This window comes from Alosa pseudoharengus, unplaced genomic scaffold (genome assembly GCF_046254945.1).
Source record: "Alosa pseudoharengus isolate Yale_2024_CS ecotype anadromous, Long Island Sound unplaced genomic scaffold, YU_APseudo_1.1 YU_APseudo_1.1_scf_13, whole genome shotgun sequence".
Lineage (NCBI taxonomy): Eukaryota > Metazoa > Chordata > Actinopteri > Clupeiformes > Clupeidae > Alosa > Alosa pseudoharengus.
Genome location: NW_027468598.1, coordinates 22287617 through 22310554, shown reverse-complemented (window position 1 = coordinate 22310554; position 22938 = coordinate 22287617). Strand labels below are relative to the sequence as shown.

General features: G+C 40.9%; 1 protein-coding gene across 1 annotated transcript; it reads right to left on the bottom strand.

Annotated features, from left to right (window-relative positions):
- Positions 1–1544: 1544 nt before the first annotated feature.
- smtla (somatolactin alpha) lies at positions 1545–22607 on the bottom strand. The gene is made up of 5 exons (XM_076281703.1): positions 22535–22607; positions 4673–4866; positions 3548–3661; positions 2184–2363; positions 1545–1745 (listed from the first exon to the last, which is right to left on the bottom strand). Exons 1-5 carry the CDS (start codon positions 22605–22607, stop codon positions 1545–1547), a joined length of 762 nt encoding a protein of 253 aa, XP_076137818.1.
- Positions 22608–22938: the final 331 nt, after the last annotated feature.

Sequence of the window (22938 nt, the reverse complement as noted above, 5' to 3'; positions counted from 1 at the left end):
GATCAATTACTCCTCAGCATTCCACCCCCAGCATTTACATTTTCTCTCTGTGCAGAAACAAGGGGGGGTGGATAAGGGCTTTGGAGACACGTGTATACAGTTACACGCAGGTCAGCCCATTTAATCTATGGCAAGAGCAACAGGCCAGTCTCCTGTTGAAGTGTTTGACACAGAGCACCACTGCCCTCTGGTGAGAGGGAGGAGGAGTTTTGCTTGCATGTTTTCTCATTTTCTCTGCCCTTTTTTGTATGGGTCATTAATAAAAAAATAAAATGTTCAAGGTCTTGAACAAGGAAGAGAGGAATGGGCATCTCAGAAGGGAAAATAAATAGCACACATTCACAGACAATCATGCAAGGAATTCTTTTATTGTACCCTAGATAGTTTCAAAACTGGGAGATGTAAAATTTGCATGAGGCACTTTTGCACTTACGACATCTGAAGACCTTCATCTCATATTCAGACTTCAAATATGTAATCAAGGTCATTTTGCCTCGTTAAAAAAAAAGCAAGCATTACAGAAAGGAACTTTCATTGCACATGAACTGGACTAGACCAAAGACACTGGTGAAAATACAGCACAGACTGTATCTCTATGATCTCTGTGATCTGTGCTGCCAACTAAACGGGTTGTTGCCCTCCCTTCTGTAAGTTCCAAAGTGTGTACTGCACGCTTTCATAACGATGGAATATTACTCATTTATACGGGCAAGGGTTGGAATAACAAGTGTGGGGTTTTGGAAATTCTGGACAATGTTTTCCTGCAAAGCCTCATGAGGTAAACCATTTTTTCAACATGACTCAAGAAATGGAATTAGCAAAACCATTTCACTTAACACGGCATAAAATGTACCATTTTGCCTAAAAAAATCTGGCTGCCGGAAAATGTGCATATTCTTACATTTTACCTCTTGCCAGCTGTAGAAGGTGAGTATGGATGAGCATAAGTTTGAATTCTACGTGTCCAAATTTCAGAGTGCTATCCACAATACAATATCTCCTGTATGCCCTGTAGCTTTCTTAACTATAGTGGAGAATGCTTTTCTATTCGCTGTCTTGTCTGAGCTGGAAAAGGTTTTTACTTCACTAATGTGGAGGTGAAGCCAGCTAGACTCAAAGCCGAGGATCTGTGCATATTCACTGAGTCACTAGGGAATAACGCAGCACAGCAAGAAGCTAGGAAGGAATGCAAACTTGTTAAGAACAAAGGATAAGGAAATCAATGGCAAAATATGCAGATTCGGTGAAAGAGCAACATGCAAATTTTCCTGAGGGAGTACCCTCTGTCTCTCCCTTAGCAAAGAAAAGAAAAAACACAACACTGCCAGTAACCTGATTTTCTTAAAGTAGTAAACTACTTCACGAGTATGCCACAACAGTCTGGTAACTTGGCAGGGTAAAGATATGGCCTTTATATTTATATTTATGGGGGGAAAAAACAGAAAAAAAGAATTGGCAAAACTCTTGAGAAGCCTTTTCTTTAGCCTTGTGATAGGATTGAGGTGTCGGGTATTTCAGAGGTGCTGTCTCAGGGTTTAAAGAGTTCAGTAAACCAGGCAGCTGAGTTTGTCACTTTGGCGACACTTGAGCAGCTTCAGGAAGGTCTCGATCTTGTGGGCGTCCTTCTTGAAGCAGGTGAGCAGGTTGTAGTCGCGCAGGATGGAGTCCAGCATGTTCGGCGGTAGGTCCGACTGCAGCAGGCTCGGTTCGTACACTGACGGCATGAGCATACCCTCGTTTAGCATCTGAATGGCCGTGGCATGGGGCGGCAAGTGGGGATGGAACAGGATAGAAAAAAGAATGTTGTGAGAAAACAAGTTTGTGTCTCGGCACGTCCTGAACAGCCAGTCAGCTGAAAAAAGCACATGTTGACGTTTATTTTTGTGGACCACAACATTACTTTTGAAAACAGATGGGAACAAATCCGTGTAAACATTTGCAATGGTGCTTTCAACTTCGCCATTTGATAAACATAGGGCTAGAGCTCCAGCTTTAGTTGAGTTTGAATAGAACAATTTGCTTGTCACATTCAATGTTTTGCTTAGATTTTTATATGACTCAAAACACCAGGTGCACAGAAAGAGAAAACAAAGAGAGAGAGAGAGAGACAGACAGAGAGACAGAGAGAGAGAGAGAGAGAGAGAGAAAGAGAGAGAGAGAGAGAGAGCAAAGGATGGGTGTACCTTTCGGATCAGGACCAGCAAGCCTTGCTCCAGGCTCAACAGCTTCTCCGACACCCACTTGGTCTTGTTGATCAGAGTGTCCGGGGCGTTGTCATAGTGATTCAAGGTGGTCTGAAGGTAGATGAGCGGCTCAATCCAGGACTGCACCAACAGCAGCACGGAGTGCAGAAGCCACTTGTCCTGAGGACGACAGTCACAGAGCATCGTAAACGCCCCCAGAGGACACTGCGGTCGCACGCTGGCACCATTTACGGCATCGGACATCACATAATACTTTGAGCTATACCCTCCATAAATTAGTGGGGGCCCCTTTTAAAATATGACCCACCACAGGGGTGCATGCTCTCAATCTATCGGCCATTTATGGCACTTGTTTTACAGCTTTCAATGATTTTTCAGTGACTGGGGATGAGTCCTCATTATATTAGCGTGCCCGACACCACTGACCAAAGTGCTGATTTGGCCAAAGCCTTTCGAAAAGTAAACCTTAAGGTTAAACAAGTTAGACTGGAGAGTACACTGGCTCTGTCTCAGCAAAAAAAGATGGGAGAAAGAGAGAAGAGAGAGAGAGAGAGAGAGAGAGAGAGAGAGAGAGAGAGAGAGAGAGACTGCTTTTTAAAACTTAGGTAATTTGCTGAAAGGAAAGGTCATATGCTTATCTAGTAGGGATGTCACACCAATACACAGAGAGGGGACCTCTTATTATACAATGTAGGATATTTTTTCGAGTCACCAGGAGTGAACTAATTTCCTGTGCAGCCAGAACAGAGTGTAAAATGTGCAGTAGATTAGAAGATTCACTTGAGATAAGAGACGGGACAGAGCTGGAAATTCTAAGATTTCCATTTAAACCTTCACTCACTTTTACATGCTATTTGCAAGTTTGACAAGGTTGAGGGAAGGCTGTGTGTGTGAGAGAGAGGTAAAACTAGCCTTTAGTGCTTTGTGTGTGTAACTCTTATATAGCATCCTTACGTGATTACAGTCATACATGCTGACCAAAATGTTTCTGGCTGAGAGAGGGGCATACCAATGATCAGGCACAAATAGCACACACACACACACACACACACACACACACACACACACGTGTTAAATGAAAGTAACTGCTGAGGCGACGGAAACAACACTCAGTGGCAGCCTCTGTGAACTTGACTCCAGGGAACCGAGAATCACTCGCTTGGTAAGTGACTATTATTGCAAATAAAAAAATGCATGCACCAGTGGCAAGCAGTACTGAGGGACCATATTCACTCACTCATACACACACACACACACACACACACACACACACACACACGCACGGTTTTCCCAAACAAATCAAGGAAACAAAACCGCGGAGCGTCGCATGTCCATCTGCTTACCGATGTTTGCTGGATCTCACTCTTGGAGGCGAGGATGGGAAACGGCTTAGTGATGCATGTGCTCCCTGCCTGGTTCCTCACAGTGCGCATCGAGAAGGGCACAAACATGTCTTCCTGTGAAACAAGAATCACAGCATACAAAGATAGATAGATATTTACATAGCTTGTCTATTATTGTTATATTCTCAGAAATACATACCTACGATAGCCTTATACCGCCTTATGAATGTAATTCTTTGTTTAAATTTTTTTGTTATTTAGAAAGCTCTCTGATGCTGAATTCACTCCTCCAGTAGAATCCACTAGTACTTAAAAATAACCTGGCAAGACAAGATAAGCACAGTGGAATACACCAAAATATGTGCACATTTAGATTTGGCTGCATGTCATCTTCACTTTATAACCTCCTGTGGCTGTTTAACGACTCCTTGTGAGACGACACCTTTTGTATCGCAAGCCCATTATTATCCCAAGTCATGCATATTATTTAATTCATGTGGGGAGCATTTCGCCCTGGTACTGTATATTAAGGAGCTCTAATTTGACTTCATTTAGAAGGTTGTGCTGGCAGGCTATGTAACATTTGGCTGTGCATAAAATCAGCCTGATTATTCATTAAGATTACTGTCTCATTAATTTGGCGACTCGTGGCTGGCATGCAGTGGCCCTGGAACACAAGTTTGATTAACAGATATCAACATCCTGCATAGACAGACTTATTTTTAACACTGCCAGAGTACCTTTTAACAAGAACAAACACGATATAAGATAAACCCTGTAACCCTGTAACTAGACCCACATTTACAACTGAAGTGGATATGCCACCAAATCACATTATTACTAGTTTATACAGGAATTAATTATTTAAATGCAATAGTTTGTGTAGATTAAACAAATACATCTCAATAATAGAGCCGGGGAGAATATGCAGGGCTGGAGTTGATCTCAGGTATACTGTAGCTGAACATTTTGTAGATTTCTTTAATTCACCCATACAATATGCATAGAAGAGTAAGCAAAATAAAAGTCATCTTCAGGCATTTTTTGCAGATTTACTATTTCACACCATGGGGGCTGTGGATAGGTCTTTTTTTTTGGTCTGGGGAGCCGTGGCAGAGTACTCACAAAGAGAGAGCAGGACTCCTCGGACACGCGGTAAATGAGCTCGGCGTGCTGGATGACCCGGTCCAGCAACTTCTCTTGGGGGATGGAGGCGCAGTGCGCCGAACCGCCTGACTCGTCCTTACAGTCCAGAGGCAGGGCCAGCACAGTGCCCCAGCACAGTGCCGACAGCAAGGTACACACACAGCTCTGCAATCCTACAGGATTACACACACACACACACACACACACACACATAGATGGAAATACTTACACATATGTGGATGTAAACACAGACAAACATACAAACTCAAGCCATATGTTTGTTTGCTAAACATCTCTAACATGAAATACCCTGTAGTCTGTTCATTGTGTCAATCGGTTCTTCTTGTGTCTATCATGAGTGGGCATATTCTGCCATTTATATAGTGGAGAGGTAAGGCAAACCACCAACATATGCATGTATGCAATAGCACGACCATGTCAGAGGTGAAAGGGGATATGTTCTTGTAATAAAATGAAAATATTCATCTACTTACTATACATCTCCATTTACAGAGTTTTACAGCTTTAACTATACTTCCTTATACCCACACCAATATTCACACTACAACAGCATCAATACCACTCGGTTGGCATTCCCTTATGATTTCCAGAACTGTGTTTCCCTATTTACTTCTTTGGTATTGACATACAACAGGCAGCATACAGGCCCACTGGTTAGCACTCTGGACTTGTAACCGGAGGGTTGCTGGTTCGAGCTCCGACCAGTGAGCCGCGGCTGAAGTGCCCTTGAGCAAGGCACCTAACCCCTCACTGCTCCCTGAGCGCTGCCGTTGTAGCAGGCAGCTCACTGCGCCGGGATTAGTGTGTGCTTCACCTCACTGTGTGTACACTGTGTGCTGTTTGTGTTTCACTAATTCACCAATGGGGTTAAATGCCCTCACGGGATCAAAAAAGTATATATACTTCTACAGTTGGACTACATGCACCACAAACACAATTGACTCTGCAATAACCCCATGTTGACCTTGAGGGACTCTACATTTTCTTCCACTCACTACACCCTACATTGAAGGTCTGAGGAGTGATGTATTGCACGCCTCCCGAGTTTCTCCTCTTCACTGTATGTTTCTAGTACTCTTCAGAGGCCCACTGTAGGATGATGTCAGACAGACGACATTGAAAATATATAAGTATATATATAAGTATAAGTATATATACTTTTTTGATCCCGTGAGGGAAATTTGGTCTCTGCATTTAACCCAATCGGGAATTAGTGAAACACAAACAGCACACAGTGAACACACAGTGAGGTGAAGCACACACTAATCCCGGCGCAGTGAGCTGCCTGCTTCAACGGCGGCGCTCAGGGAGCAGTGAGGGGTTAGGTGCCTTGCTCAAGGGCACTTCAGCAGCGGCCCACTGGTTGGGGCTCAAACCGGCAACCCTCCGGTTACAAGTCCAGAGTGCTAACCAGTGGGCCATGGCTGCCCACAAATGTCATTAAAGACCTCAGAAATTCTGGTCTGCTGCAAGGTACACCACTCTATGGTTGACAACCTGTCCACCTCATCTTCTCCTGCTCTAATCTCTAGAATCTAATTTGTCTGCCTGGACACTGATCACACTACCTCTAGGAGAATCCTTAATTGAACTTGGTATAAAAGAAGATAAAAATTAACTTCTGTTCTTCTGTGTTGTCTGCAGAGCAGTTCATTAGGGAACTATTAGTATGCAGCTCTATAAAAACCGACACAGTCTGCAAATTAACACCACCTAATTCCATACAATTCCGCCACCCCCAACCAATGCCAATTCTAGATCAAACATGACTTCTTTTCACTCCGGAAACTTCTGCAGAAAATATCCTTGGCCTTTTTTTCTCATCTTGGCAAGGCTGCCATGGTACTGGTGCCATGGTTTCTTCTTCACAGAGTTTAGGCCCCTGCTGTAATGTTCGTAATGAGGTAATCTGTCTCCAAGTAGTCAAAGCGGCCTATCTTGATGGCTCTCTGTCTGGTTGCCATGGACTACATATGCTTCCAGCTGAAGGAATCCTTCATAAAACATAATCCGCAAAGGGATATTGAAATAATGCCATAGTAGGTGGGTGGAGGACTTCATTAAATCCTTCATATTCCAATTTTCTCTCTGATTACACTGTGTCCTACATATTTTAGTCACTAAAAACCACAATATTATGCCCTAATCCAATTTGAGAATTAAAAGTGATGTGCTCTGTCTGTCGATTTCAGAATTAAGCCCACTTTGTTGTTTGGATGATGCACATTTCACTGGAACCAATTGCTATCGGCTGAGAGCTGAGGCGAACAGCAGAAAATGTCCACAGACCCCCCCCCCCCCCTTATTTCTAAAATGTGTGTATGATTAAAAAGGGTGGAATTGTGCTGCAAACAAAGTTTAGGATGATAAAAGCATCACTTCTAACATAACCATGCAAGCCCCTTGAATATCATCAATTCTGAAAAAATGAAAGTTGAATATATGGTTCTATTCACAGTGGTGGTTCAATAAATTATGGGATGGCCAAGCCATAACATGTAAAAAGTAAAACAGTAAATATTAAAGCCTTAGGTTCAATACTGAATTGTACATTATTAATAACCACATTATTCATAGGAATTCATAGGAATTCATAATAAGCAACTTACATTGGGTCTCCAATTTATGACATTGTAGTCTAATCTTCTGCTACTTAACACATCACTCTAGCTCTCGGACGTGGTGAAATATTAACTTGATGTCACATCATATGGGCAACTATAAAGATGCAATCTGCCTGTTCCCAGCATAGCACAACACTTTGTGATGGTTAGCTTGTTATGATGACGATATAACATATCTTTCATAAGTAAGTGACTGACCTATCTAGGTGCAATTTGAGATGAGGGCGCAAAGTAGGCTATATGCAGCAATAAAATAAAATAGAAATACATTAATAAATGTAGATGAAAAAAGCAACAATTGCATGATATACAAGTTGTTCACGAGTCTTGAAGTTCGAGTCCAGGGTCAAGTCTGAAGTCTTTTGAGTGGCCGCAAGTCAAGTCTGAAGTCACTTGTGTAAGGATCCTAATTACCAGGCTGATGATCATCTTTTCAGTCATATATTGACTCTTGATCAACTACTAAGTGTGGGCCTATTGTGGGCCTACTGTCACATGTCCACAGGAGCAGGTAACTATAGGGACAGGAAATGTAATCAAAAGTATACCTTGTCATGTCTTGATTTAGCCTGACGTTCTCATACTCAAATTCTAGTCAGAATATGAGTCTGATACTGCTCCATTGGGACGTAATTATGGGGCGTGTTTCAACCGATACAGGGGGGGAATGCCTCTGCACTCAATTGGATAGACCTAACCAATCAGAGCAACAAAATAGCTTACCGTGAGGTGTAGGAAGAAAACACATGAACCATCCTTCTTCTCCTATATCCCCTCCGTTTTTAAAAATAATTCTGTTGAACAGTGATATGCTACAAACATGTTAAATAGCTGGGAAAGGCTGTCGCAAATCCCTCAAACAGGTGGTCAATCAGAGATTTCAAACGAACGAGGGAACATGTTGCAATGCAACAGCGCTGTTTTCCCTTGATGAAAGTGAAACCACCAGTTTTCCTACATCTCAACTTTGGCCAAAGTTTTCAGAAATAATCGTTTTCAGTGATACAAACTCATTAGATAATATCAATTTTCCATATGGGGTCTTAAAGGAACCGTATGTAAGAAATGTAATTCAATTAATCATAAAATGGCCCTGATTTGTCACTAGACATTAGGAAATCATGCTAATTTCAAATACTTATATCACTGACAACAGTAGTCCGGCCAGGATATCGTCATTTAAAAAAGTGAAGTTGCAGCCCTCAACTGATGTTGATGTTTACATATTTGTGTTTTAGCCTGATCCGCCACCCTCCACCTATCTAGTAATCACAAAGTCAGTAGTGTTTCGGCATCTGGGTTGCCAGCTCTGCTCTAGTTACCACATCTGCGGTGTACACCGCTCTACAGTATTTTGAAAGTGATTGTAGTACCAGTTTTGGCCAAAATCCTACATACGGTTCCTTTAAAAGCCATGTATCCTTCTAGCCACAGCGTTTTTGTTTCAAACATACGCCTAATCTAAGCGTGCTCACATGACGTGATAGTCCAGGCGCTGTTGCTCACCTGTCCATCATCGTAAAGCCTGATTTGATTGGTCCGCCCGATTTAGGGCGAGCATACTTGCCCCAGAATGGAGCAATGCCAGACCGAACTTCCCGTGGGGCGGGACTAAGTTCGGAATGGCACCCAGGCTAGTCTTGATTGATTCACTCTCACTACAACAATGGTCTCAAGTCTCATCAAAGTACTCTCAAATTAGCTGACCTCCAACCATGTGATCCCATATCAGCTGACCTCCAATCATGTGATCCATATCAATGTAACCAACTACAAACTAGGTAGCCTATTTAAGTGAAGTTTACAGAGCATTCTAGGAGCCATTCTGTAGTCAGAATCTCCCGCACCACTAAGGTGTGTAGTCATCATCCTATGAGCTGTATGTTCATTCTCTGATTGCTTCATATGGTTTCCTAAATGATCCTTTAACCTTTAACTTTTCACATTATTCATTTAGATGTACCTTCTATAATGTATTGGATGAATAGCTTGTATCTGACAAATAAATTGTTATGCTTTGACCCGCATAGTTTTCTAGAATTTCTTTAGATATCCCTCAAAGTTTAAGATGTGCCAGGAGGAACGGCTAGGATTAGTCCGGGTCACAAAACTGATTTTGTGATTCTGTTATGCATTTCGTCCACGTAATGAAATGATCGTGACATATAATTCATTCTGTAAACTGCTGACTCACGAAATGTATTGCCGCAGGTCACAAAACTGATTTTGTGATTATGTTATGCATTTCGTCCACGTAATGAAATTATCGTGACACATAATTCATTTCGTAAACTGCTGATTCACGAAATGTATTGCACGTGATTCTATTATGCATTTCGTCCACAGAATGAAAGCATAAGTCACTGAATGCATTTCGTAAGTTAAGTTACAGTACTATTGCGTGGACAGAATGCCTTCTGTAACACAACACAATACTTTTGTGGATGAAATTGAAATGGGATACACAGAATGATGCGTGTAGGTGCATTCCGTATTTACGTAGACAGAATTACTTTTGACCTAAAAAAAGAGTTTATTTTGTCTACGACAGTGAATAGTACGTTCAGCATTATGTCCACGAAAGGAAAAGGCCACCAGTCAATTTTGTCCACGAAATGATGTGCTCTCTTCAGTGTTTCGTGGACACAATGCAAACCAATTTGTGCATTCCATGGACAAAAGGTGTTACGATGTAACATGGTTTCGTAATGAATATATGTATTTCGTCACACAAAAGTCATTCTGTCCACGAAATAAGGCATGTTACATTTGGCGCCCCATACTTTCACCGGCAATCCCAAGGACCACACCGTCCATTACTAAAGTATGTATCCCATAGTTAGCGAAACATCAGCCCAGATATGCACAATTAGCACATTGTCAGCGTCACACTTTTTACAAAACAGTACACATATTGATTTACAAAACTCTAAACACATTTCTCTACTCTAGACACAGAAAACTCAGATAATGTCTCCTCTTTGTAATTTTAATGCACTACCTTCAAAAATACACACCCAGAAAACTCAGATAATGTGTCCCCTTTGTGATTTTAAGGAACTACATTCCAAAATACACATTAATTCTTTAACGGAGTGTCTATTTACAGCCCTGGTACGAATAGCCTTGGCCACACAGCGGAGCTATTCACACCCTGTGACATAACAACAAAAAGATGTTGCTCACGTGCACAAAAAACATGGCAGACATCCGTTTTTTGGTCAGCAGAAAGTGAATAATTCTGAAAGGTTTCGGCACTAATATCTGTTCAGATTAAGTTTTAGATTGAAAAGTTGTGTTTTATTTTTATAATCTTGGTTCAGTGAACATATACAACCGTTAGTTTGTTAGTTAACAGAAATTTCGTGAATATGACGTTCAGGCCTACAAACTATAAGTTTACCTGCAAACACCATTTGCTTGTGGAAGACGATAGTGCAGTGGTCACAGACAAGGGTTAGCATGTGGGAGACTGGGGTTTGATTCCTGTGTGATGCATTTTGGCAGAGTGAGTGTGCATGTGTACCAACGTCTCTGGGGAGAAGGCGCGCAATTTGAACAAGAAATCGGTTCCCAAACGGAAGTTTTGATTGCAACAATTACCTAGTTCATTCACCAGGGTGTAAATAGCATACAGTACTATAAACACCAGGGTATGAATAGCATCCACTTCTAACTGTACATTGATGCGAACAGCATACCTTATTCAGAGTGTCTATTACACAGCTGAGCTATTCACACCCTGTTACGTAACAACAAAAAAACATGTTGCTTGTTTTTTTTGTTTAACTTATTAATAAAATCAATATGCCAGAATAAATGCACAGGGGTGCAAATAGCATATACTGATATTTGTACCAGACGGGGTATTAATAGAACACATTGCTGTGTGCACCGGGGTACGAATAGCATACATTGATATTTGTACCAGACGGGGTATTAATAGAACACATTGCTGTGTGCACCGGGGTACGAATAGCATACACTGCTAATTGTACCAGGGGTGCAAATAGCCTTACCCATTGTTTAAACACAACTATTGGGTGTGAAGACACTTACTGTTGGTGCTTAACTGTAAACTAAACAATCAGTCCTAAAGGTGAGTCCAGGTCAACAACAGAAATTGAAAGCAATGTAGCACAGAGAGGAAGAGACACTTTTTTTGAAGTATATTTTTTTGGCCTTTTTATGCCTTTAATTTGATAGGACAGTGGAGAATGACAGGAAGTGAGTGGGAGAGAGAGTCGGGGTGGGATCCGGAAAAGACCACGGGGCGGTAATCGAACCCAGGTCACCGGCGTACGGTGCAGGTGCCCCAGCCAGTTGCGCCACGGCTGGGGCCGGAAGAGACACTTTTGCAGAGACAAGAGACAAGTTTTTTGTTATGAAATTGAAAACTGAGTCAAAGGCTGAAAATGAATGTATGATTTTGCAGATTCGGTATGGGTTATGGTATTATATCACATGGTTATAGTGACATGTTTGTATAATATACAAAGATGTTGTGTGTAAGCAGTTGAAGGTATGGGTTATGGTATTATATCACATGGTTATAGTGACATGTTTGTATAATACACAAAGATGTTGTGTGTAAGCAGTTGAAGGTATGGGTTATGGTATTATATCACATGGTTATAGTGACATGTTTGTATAATACACAAAGATGTTGTGTGTAAGCAGTTGAAGGTATGGGTTATGGTATTATATCACATGGTTATAGTGACATGTTTGTATAATACACAAAGATGTTGTGTGTAAGCAGTTGAAGGAAAACTGGAGTGTACTTCACAGTGGAGAAGCATGTGGAGAGAAAGAATCCTCAATGTACAAGTCTGGTGTTGTGTCGTGTTTGGTCAGTATATTTTTGTGCTAAATTATCCTCTAATCCTACTTGAACAATATTTCTGAAAAATAAAACAAAAATCAGGAAAACCTGTACAAAACAAATGTTTGTATTTTTGTTTTGTATCGAGTACATCAACGTGTAACTGATTCAAACATAATCTGATCATATGATGGGGTTTGTGATATGACTACAAAATAGAGTTTTGATAAATAGTTATACTTTGACTGACGTGTTTCATTTTGCTAATAGGGTGTAGTGCTGTGTAAAAACGGGCCCTGTTTTCAAAATTGTGTTTAAGCAATTGTAAAAACACTGTAAGGCCCAGGGACTGGGTTCAAACATTGCATTTATTTAGAAAAAGAGATAGAAAGAGTCACTAAAAACACAGTAATCCAAGCCCTTGGTGCTTCTCTGGGGATGGCCATCCTTCAGTCATCTGCCTCTTCATGCTTTTAATGGCCCCACAGGTGCTCTGGCTCTCTCCCCCACTCTAATGAAGCTGCTCCTCTGGTCTCTGGCCAGTTGAGGGATGAAGAAGCAGACAGAGTCCCAGTCCACAGCCTCTCACATAGCTGTGGTATCTGCTGCACAAACAATGGACAATGGCTAGCAGAAAAGACATTGCAGTTGGTAGCTTTACACAGGTACAGTAGGTCTACCCAACCCGATTGGCCCAAAAAGATAACACGTTTTAAGTACATTCATAGCACAACACAGCACACTTGGGAATATGAGGTTCAGATAACACATTGCATTGCAATAAATAATTGAACTTCTCCATATCAAATCACCACTGCACACAATAACATGTTGTTTGCTGACGGGGCTAAGCTATATGCAGACTCTTACTCATGGGAGTATAAAAATAGTCACTGTTAACAGCAGTTTATCCAAAGTTTAAGCTACAAGGGGTGTCATGAGGTGGACAGTAGGTTTGCAGTCACAGGGGGGTCTGATGCCGGTGGCACAACAAACAATCAGTTAAAACAATGGGAGCAAATGGGAAGGTTATCTTGTTCCCACAAATAAAATATTCTTCCAGTCATATTAAACAGTTTGGTCCAGTCAAGCTATTTATTAATTTTTTTGATTGTTTCTCGCTAAGTATTACAAAATATAAGGGCACAAACACTGAACTTATTTGTTAATACAGAACTAGGCCTACTGCCGTGTTAGAGTTAACTCCGCCATGTTGGATCATTTGTTTCGAGTTCACTTTTGCCTTTAGCTTTTTCGTTTACCGTTGCCAAACAACGTGACACCACTCGAGACGTACTGTACGTTGCTTGGCAACGGTAAACGAAAAAACTTAAGATAAGAACAGAGCCTGTCTACGGAGAGCCTGGCCACTCCGTGTTAAGTCCCATTGTACCAAATTTTGGTTGCATTTCCACCAGATTTCCACTGGGGGCGATCGCCATGAGTGCAGAATGAATGGGAGTCAATGGAGCAAGACGGCTAAATTTGTCTCTTTCACCTGATTGTCGTTGACAAATCTCAGATTTGATTGTAGTTTGTATAACTTCAACATGGGTTATAGGTCAAAAGTTGAATGATCGAGTACTTATGTCCTTTTGTTTTCTTACAGGTTGGGTCGTTGTTGCCCATAACAAGCTAGCATTGTGCTAATGAGTGACGTCATTGACACGTTTGAAAGGCTTTTAAGAACAATTAAGTGACTTTAAAAAATATAATACTCAACCAAGTGTATTTTCTTTGCCTCCCCTTTCGAATACAATATTCAAATGACTTGAAAAAAAAATGATATCCCGGGAAAAGTGGATTTTGAGTGGTACAGCTCCATAGACCTCCATGCATTCTGCACTCGTGGACGAGCGCCCTCATGTGGAACCACAGAAGGAACTGAAACCAGTTCAGAAACCGGAAGTTTTCCGAGAGTGGCAGTTCTCCCCTTATTAGACATTCTCTGATAAGAACTATAGAGTGGCGAAGTCCCGGGACCTATCTTTCAAAAAATTATGAACGGGAGTTAATGGAGAGATAACAATTATTTTTTGGTCCAGTTTGAATTGTGCCACAAATTTCACATATGATGTGTGTGAATTTAAAAGATAATTTTTCCTGCTATGTCACTTAACAGTATGTAATGTGCAGTCTATGGACGAATACAACTTACCTCTGACCTCTTACAATCCTCTGACTCATGGTATTTTCTTCGGCAAGGAAAGCCCAATTAAGACCTGTTGCTGGTATGCTTGTACAATCTAGTGTGGCTGTGAATGAGCTAACGTCACTAGCGCGACTGATGGGTTTGTAGTCGTTGGAATTACGATCTTTCAAAATGTTGTAATTCAATAGTTACGAAACAAACTGCAAATGTCTTTACATGAAAAATTGTCTTTAAAATTGACAAACATCATATGGGTAATTCAAGGCACAAGTCAACCGGGACCAGAAAATAATTATTATTTTTCGCCATAGACTGCCGTTCAAATTTTTTTGAAAGATAGGTCCCATGGAGGCAAACGGAAGGGGCGGGACTTTGCCACTCTATTTGAGTGGGCGGAGGATGAACAAACAAAATCTAAATAAACGATATAAAACACAATTTTTTATCTTACAACTAAATTAGGTAACTTAATTAGGTAATGGAACTGTTGTATAAAAGGGTCAGTGACAGATAAGGGTTGGTAAGATGACAAATTCAAAAATATGTTTAAAAATTTAAAACAACACCTTTTGTTAAAGTGTATACTTTGTATTTCTGTTGTATTCATATTATTCAATATGACGTTTATACTATTTTTTTTACAAAAGATAGACCTGACAGCCTGTTAAATTGTCAAATGGTGTAACCACAAAAAATGACAAATATCTAATATTTCACGCCTCCTAGAGGTCATGCAATTGCTCTCATGAAATTAGTAGTTTATTTAGTAATATCCTATGTTTTATTATATTTATTTCTAAATTTAAATTATATGGGGTTTTCATTGTACTGAGCAAGTCCATATGCTGAAAACATCTTGTTTTATGTCTATTCTTTGACCATTTCAGTAAAAATGGTTTAAACAGCCATTATTACAGTAGTAGTGTATTAAATCATTATCCATATTCATTTTTGTACAATATTAGTATTTTAGACAAAATACTGGTTACACCAACTGACATAAATCGGTTACACCAACTGAACATAAAACGTCTACAGCAATAGGACAAGAAATTGACACAGAAAAAAGGCATCAAGGTAAACTGAATTGGATATTTTAATATATATTCATTCATATCATTCATCATATTCCATATCAAAATCATTTCATAACATCAATGAAGAAACAGGATTAACTTGTGTTCTATTTGATTTCAGTTCAGTTCTCATACAGATAAGAGAGATAAAGGGCCCTATTCGCGACACAAAACCCAGCGCAGAGCGTATTATTATCCCGACGAAAGCTCTTGCACGTCACTTTTATTAAACAATGTGCTGTACTATGGTGCTGTACTATGTTTTGAGTCAAAAAAATGTCTGGTAACACTTTACTTGACTGGTGAGTTCATAACACATTCATAACAGTTGTCATAAAGTGCACATAAAGCATACATGACTGTTTCATGAGACATGACTCAACATTCATACCAAACCTTTCATGAATGTGGAAGACAGAACGATGACAACTTGTCAAAATAAAAGTCTAACATCGTATTTGTGTAACCTGGATACCATTAATTTAATCTCTCCAGTCTACATCAAATGTCACTTTACTATGCAAGTTGTGAAGTATTTGTAATCACTGAGTTTAACACTGGGAGGTAAACTAGCCTACATTCAGCTGACCCATGTTTGTGTAACCTGGAACAGTTGGACATTCCCAGTAGCAAAAGATGAGAAATCATCTGCAAAGGTTACATCATAAAACAAATACATTTTTATGAAACAAAAATGATTTGCTTGACCATGTTCTGTCTTTTTGGCCCTGGAGTATAGCCCATTGACTCAGATGTGACATGATCAGGTAAGAGGTTTGGAACAAAAATGGCAATGCTGCTTTGCTACTTTGGACTTTTACTTTGACAAGTTCTCGTCATTCTGTCTTCCACATTCATGAAAGGTTTGCTATGAATGTTGAGTCAAGTCTCATGAAACAGTCATGAATGCTTTATGTGCAGTTTATGACAGCTACTATGAATGTGTTATGAACTCACCCGTCAAGTAAAGTGTTACCAAATGTCTTTACCAGATCTTCATAGGCGGAGTTTGACATTCGAGCCAGGGGGGGCAGACAAAAAATAAATAAATAATAATTGTAGCAGCTGAGATCTTGAAACACAATAGACAGGGGTGTCGCCTAGCAGTTGAAAACATTCGGGGCTTAGCCCATAGAGTTGCTGCTCACTTTTGATAAATTAATCCACCGCCTCTAGCCTCATTTGCGCCACATTGATTGAATATTTTGTACAGTCATATTTTGTCAATTAAAGAATGTAATGACCTGTTGCCATCTTGACACTTCTGTTTGCTATTAAAAACGAACTATATAGCCTAGTGTAACGGATGCCAGCTAGCTTAGCTGTGCTTGTGGAACGTTGGTAAACCTCCGACGCCTCAAGAATGCTGCTGGCATGCGAGCCACCTAGCAGAGTGGAGTTTGAAATAACAAGATGCATCAGTTCATGCATGCTTAGCTTAAGGAGAACGAGTCATTGAAAACTCAAATTCGATTCTACAAAGGCAAAATAAGTAAACTGTAGGCTATTGAGTGCAGGGCAGACTTAAATCATAGCGAGAACTCCAAGAATCAAAGGAACTGTTCACCTACAGTCTAATGCCTCTCCAAAAGCAGAAACGAAGCGCAATCACGCCATTACGTTAAGACATGTTAAGAAAAAAAATATTCATATTTTGCTGTAATCCAATGACACGAAAAAAAAAAAAAAAATCGATCAGTAGGCCTAGATGCACTAAAAGGGTCATCTAGCCAGGCCCCGCGTCACATTCACCAGCCAGTTCCAAACAGGTGAACAAGGCTTTGCCACTTTGCTGTTTAAACAAAGTGGAATAAAAAGTCCAAATCTACACACAACGCAAAATCAATTAGTAAGCTGACAGGACATTTATATACATGGCATTTAGGCAACCTTTATTGCAACGTTGGCACGGCAAGATGTCCATACTAGTGCAACAGTAATTTTCGTGTTTTTTGCGTCCTGCGTCAGGTTGGCCGTAATGTCACTTTTCAATGTAAAGGATCGCAAGAGAAGAAAACCTGGCTGCTCCCATCATCAACCGCAGCACGTTCCATATTGTTGTTTTGTGTTATTTAAATTATTTTTAAAATATCTGGTCATGCCAGACGTATTTCACTAATTTTTGAAACAATGCAATTACCCGTTTCCACCGGGGGGGCAGTGCTCCCCCTGCCCCCCTACTAACTCCGCGTATGCAGATCTTCCGTCTAATGTGCGGCAAAGACCTCTGTCTTTCTATTACCGTGATTGCATCTGTATGCTTGAGTATGTACTTGTGTTGTCAGTGTGTGTGTGTGTGTGTGTGTGTGTGTGTGTGTGTGCGCCAGTGCCTACGTGTAACAGAGATGAGGTGTCCTGTCTACAGTAGGTCAGAGACAGGTCAGTTGCAGACCTCACCTGGCTAATATGAGGCCGAGCATCAGAGAAGTGGAGGAGGAGGGAGTGTGACTGACGTCAGGGCATCAGATTTACCTTGCCTATTCACACCTCTCCTTTAAGACACCTGGAGCCCACCTAACCTGCACACAAAGAACTGCCAGAAGCCTTAATCCACACTTGCTGGGATTGCGTCAGGAAAAGGATCAGTTTCCGTCTGATACTCTAAATGACCTTTTGTATACACACTGAGTTGTATACACACACACACACACACACACACACACACACACACACACACACACACACACACACATACACACACACACACACACACACACACACAAAGCATACACAGAAGCAATACACACAAATACATGTACTATCATAATCAACCAACTCAACCAACCACCAACCCAAACATAAACGGTGTAGTTGGGTTACAAGTGCAGTAGTCATTATGAAAAATGTAAAAAATAAATCACAATGTGTATTTTCACTTGGTATTAGGACTTGTTGCGTATGTGCTTTCTCAACCCTGCTACTGGTTCAAACATAATGCTTTCTTTTCCTTTGTGTTGCAGCTATTGAGGCAAATACAAATGAGTCCAAGTGCCTCCAGTAGCCATTCAGCTTGCTGTAGCTGAGGCACAAGGCACAGTTATTGTCAAGAAAATTATCTATGTGATTTCTATACATGTGGGTCGCTTTGTTGTTCACCAGTTCACCATGTGGATGCTGTTGGTAAAATTCAACTCAAACGTTTCTCCCAGGAGGGTGGTAGATATGGAGAGCATGTGTGTGTGTGTGTCTGTCTATGTGTGTGAGTGTATGTGTGTGTGTGGAGGAGGGGGGTGGGTGGGTGGTGGTATGGGGGGTAGGTTGGTGGTGGTGGGGGGGGTGGTCTGTTGGGTGACTGGTGGTTAGAGGAGCTAGGCAAAGGGATGAGACGGGTAGATTTGGGTTGTGAGTGGATGGAGGTGGGGTGTCCCTATGGATGAGGGCCTCTTGTGGTGAAGGGTGGCCATGTCTAATTCATGTCAAGAGTAGGTTCATGTCCTCTCAACATGTGAAGTGTGCCTGCCATATCCAGGCGCTGCCACTCCAGCTCCAGAGAGGAGAGTGAGCGGAGAGAAGGTGGAGGGAGTAGAGTACACACATGAATATTTATCAGTTGCATGATGTTCGGGGCCAATTACCACACAGCTCGCTCCTCTTCTCCCCAATGCTAGATTGGCAAATTCGCTAATCAATTTGGGAGACATCAGCTCAGTGATTAAACTTCAGGGCTGAGGAGGCTTAACGCCCTGGCCCTACCCGTGTGTGTGTGTGTGTGTGTGTGTGTTTATTTGTGTGCATATGTGTGTATGTGTGTGTGTGTGTCTGTTTGTCTGTGTATCTGTGTGTGTCTGTGCGTGTATGTGTATGTGTGTCTGTGCATGTGTGTGTGTGTGTGCATGTGTGTGTGTACAGTATGTGTGTGTGTGTGTGTCTGTTCATGTGTATGTGTGTGTGTGTGTGTGCATGTGTGTGTGTGGGTGTGAATGCATTTCGTTTTAATGCACATGTGTATCATGCGCATTGGTTTCCATCACAAAGTGTGCAGTGCACACATTCCATGGAAATCTGGATCAAGACAGACATTTGGCATGACCTTGATACTAGTGAGGGTAAAGGTGGGAAAAAATAGCTCCAGCCTACTGTACTAATTTAACTTCTCCCTCATACGGCTCATGTTCATTCCCCCCTCATTGCTCCCACAAGCCCAGAACTTCCACAGCAGATACAAACCCCAGGCAGCACTACTAAGTAGACGATGATGATATTTTGTGCTTTTGTACTTTTGCCATATTATGTATTTGCAGAAGAATTCACACTGAGAGCCTTGCCGGGTCCAAACAGCCCCTTGTCCACAGCTCTCTGATGGCATTAGAGGTAAATCTTGACAAATGCTTCCCGTGTCTGCGGTGATGGATGGCAACGCCCTTGCTCGTATTTTCATAATAGCCGTAAGAGGCCACCGACGCGCGGCCGGCATGCTGCGGCCTCTTGCGTGAGAATCCGCCACTTGACAAACGATCGACAAAATTAATCAATGAACAGAGTGCACAAATAGTCTGAACGTGCAACAAGGCCTGAGGTATGTTTTTTTCCCTGCGACTGGGCTTATTTATCTGGGCATTTGTTTGTGTGATGAATAATATATTTAAAAAAAAACGTTTGGGCGTAGGAGGAGAGAGAGCTTGGAAAAAGTGATGTTCAGTAATGAGAAGTATGAGATGCAAGGAATACATATTTTTTTTAATAAATGGAATATCCACAGTCCTTAGGCGCTGCAGAGCGAAAGAGACAGACTAGTGCACTCTTGTAATTAGCACTTGTTACAGCTGTCACAATCAGGTCACTGTTCTCTGCTCTATGCCACGAAACACAAAAATGTTGCGTGTGTGTGTGTGCGTACATTAAATATTTCATATGTTTGAGGAATAGGGTGTTTTGATTAAATCTTTTTATGTTCCAATTAGCCTCAGTGGAAAGTGCTTGAGAAAATGCTTAAAAACCCTCATTAACGGTTCCTTTTGTTACACACAAGTTCACATTTACTTCTCCATCTGCAGACTTTTTAATTGTGTGTGTTAATGAGCTTTCTTTTGTGCAAATGCACTCAGTGAGACAATGGTGTTTTGCTAAATAATGTTTATCTCTCACAATCACCCCAGTGGCTAGAGACAGATTAAATTGTTTTAGGTTGGACATATAGTCCCTGTGTACTCCACATTGCCTTAAAGTATCACAGTTAGTACACACATGGATTTACAAAACACTAGACACATTTATACAGTGTTTATTAAACTGTTTGTTCAAACTCCATATCATCTTATCACTTGTGCACATCATTGAAATCGTTTCTCCCCATCTTGAACAAAAAGCAATGCTTTCGTACATCTATGAAACTGATTTTGTACAAATGCCTGCTAATGTCATGTTGGTCAAATGCACTGTACTGGTTCCCTATTGAATAGTCCTACTCCATAAAACAAATTGGCCTTATTTCATCGATTGTGTCATTACATGCAAATGTGTCGAACTGTTATAACTAGTTGTCATAGTCTGTTTAACACATACATGTGACCTGACAGATAGGAATGTCAGGATGTATAGAAAGATGTACAGTACAGTGGTCCACAGCTCTGACCAAGGGGTGTTTTATGGTATATTGGTCATTTTTAATTTGCACAGTGCTGTAAAAGCCTTGGCTTTCTTTATACAGTCACAATGTCGGTCAACAGTAAAAATGTTGAAAGATATCCACTGTTTTGCAATCAACCCTCTCAACACACTCTGTTATTACTAATGTGCTGCCTTTTGCATTGTTCATTAGAAAATACTTAGAGTAAACTGTCCTATTGACAAATAGACAAAACAGTTTTGTAACACTTTACTTGACAGTATCGACATAAGAGTGACAATAAGAGTGACATGACACTGTCATGAACACATGAAACCTAACCCTTACCCTAATCCTAACCTCTAACCCTAATCCTAACCCCAACCCTAACCATAACTCTAAATCTAACCCTAATTCTAATCCTAACTTGTTATGACAAAAAACGAATGTCACTTAACAGAAGAGTTATGTCATAAATGTTTATGACTTGTTTATGACACGTTCATGACAGTGTCATGTCACTCTTATGTCAACACATGTAAAGTGTAATCAACAGTTTGAGTATCTTGACATACACAATGGCATCATGATTTGGAATTGATGGGAATTTATGCAGGGTCTATGAAAGGATGCTTAGGTTTGTTTTTATTTCCTTTCTTTTTTGTTTGACCTTTTTTGGCTCCCCAAATGTTTCATTGTTCTTTCACTGCAGTATATTATCTATGTAGAAATTATGTTCTGCTCTGATTTCCGGTGCAAAATGGATTAGGAAATGGATAAATATTTGGAATGTACTTCACAATGTGGAGAGGAAAGATTCCTCAATGTACAGGGTTGGTCTTATGTGTCGTGTTTGGTCAGGATATTCTTGTACTCTAAATTATCTTCTTGAACTACATTTCTGAAAATAAATAAACAAACAAATAAATAAATCAAGCATACACTATATCCTAGGAAAACATGTTTTGTGAAATGTATTTTGCATTGAGTAGTGTGTAACTGATTCTCACATAATTAGATCATATAAAGGATTTGTTTGTGATGTGACAGCAGGGAGGGCGGGATTCTGCTACTTGGGTGTGTAACTAAACTATGTGTAGTGTTTCGAAAAAAATGGACCCTTTTTTCAAAATTGTGCTTAAGCAATTAAAAAAAAACTGTGATATAGTGTGCTTGCACTTAAGTTCAGAGTTACCCATGAAGAAATGTAAGCAGTGACATATTTGTTCCCATGTTGGAGATTTCACCATTTTCCGCAACATTTTGTTGGTGAGGTGGGAAAGCAGAGCAGAGGATAAGAAGGCATTAGAGGCCAGAATGGCTACATTTACTATATGAGCAGAGCAAGCATTCAGGTTTTTGTACACATATTATTATACGTGTGTGTGTGTGTGTGTGTGTGTGTGTGTGTGTATTTGTGTGTTGGCATGATGTATATATTTATATATTTCAGGCTGTGTGTTTGTGTGTGAATACTTGTGTAGTGTGTGTACAGTATGTTTGTGTGCATACTTGTGTTTATGTGTGTGTTTGTTTGCGTGTGTGTACACTGTATGTGTGTGTGTGTGTGTGTGTGTGTGTGTGTGTGTGCGTGCCACCTCTGGCATTCTCTGAGGTGGGTGCGCTGAGCTTGGCGAAGGCGCAGATGACAGTTCTGGGGTAAAGATGCATTACTGTACTGCCCGGGGCATAATTAGGCTCACCATGATAAGACACAGCCTCCATCTCTGGCTCTCCATCTCTCTTCTCTCTCCATCTCTCCTCTTCTCTTCTCTTCCTCCCTCCTTCCATCCCTTCCTCCCAGCTCTCATCCCTCTCATCCCTCTCCACCCCAATGCTAATCACCCCCTAGCTGGAGATCCAGCAGGTAAACATACCCCATTAGGCTGGATGGCTTTGCTGATTAGGCTAGCGGAAAGAAAGAAGGAGAGAAGGAGGGAGAGAGAGATAGATAGAGAGAGAGGGGGGGGGGGCAGTGGGTTGTGAGGAGTTGGGTTAAAAA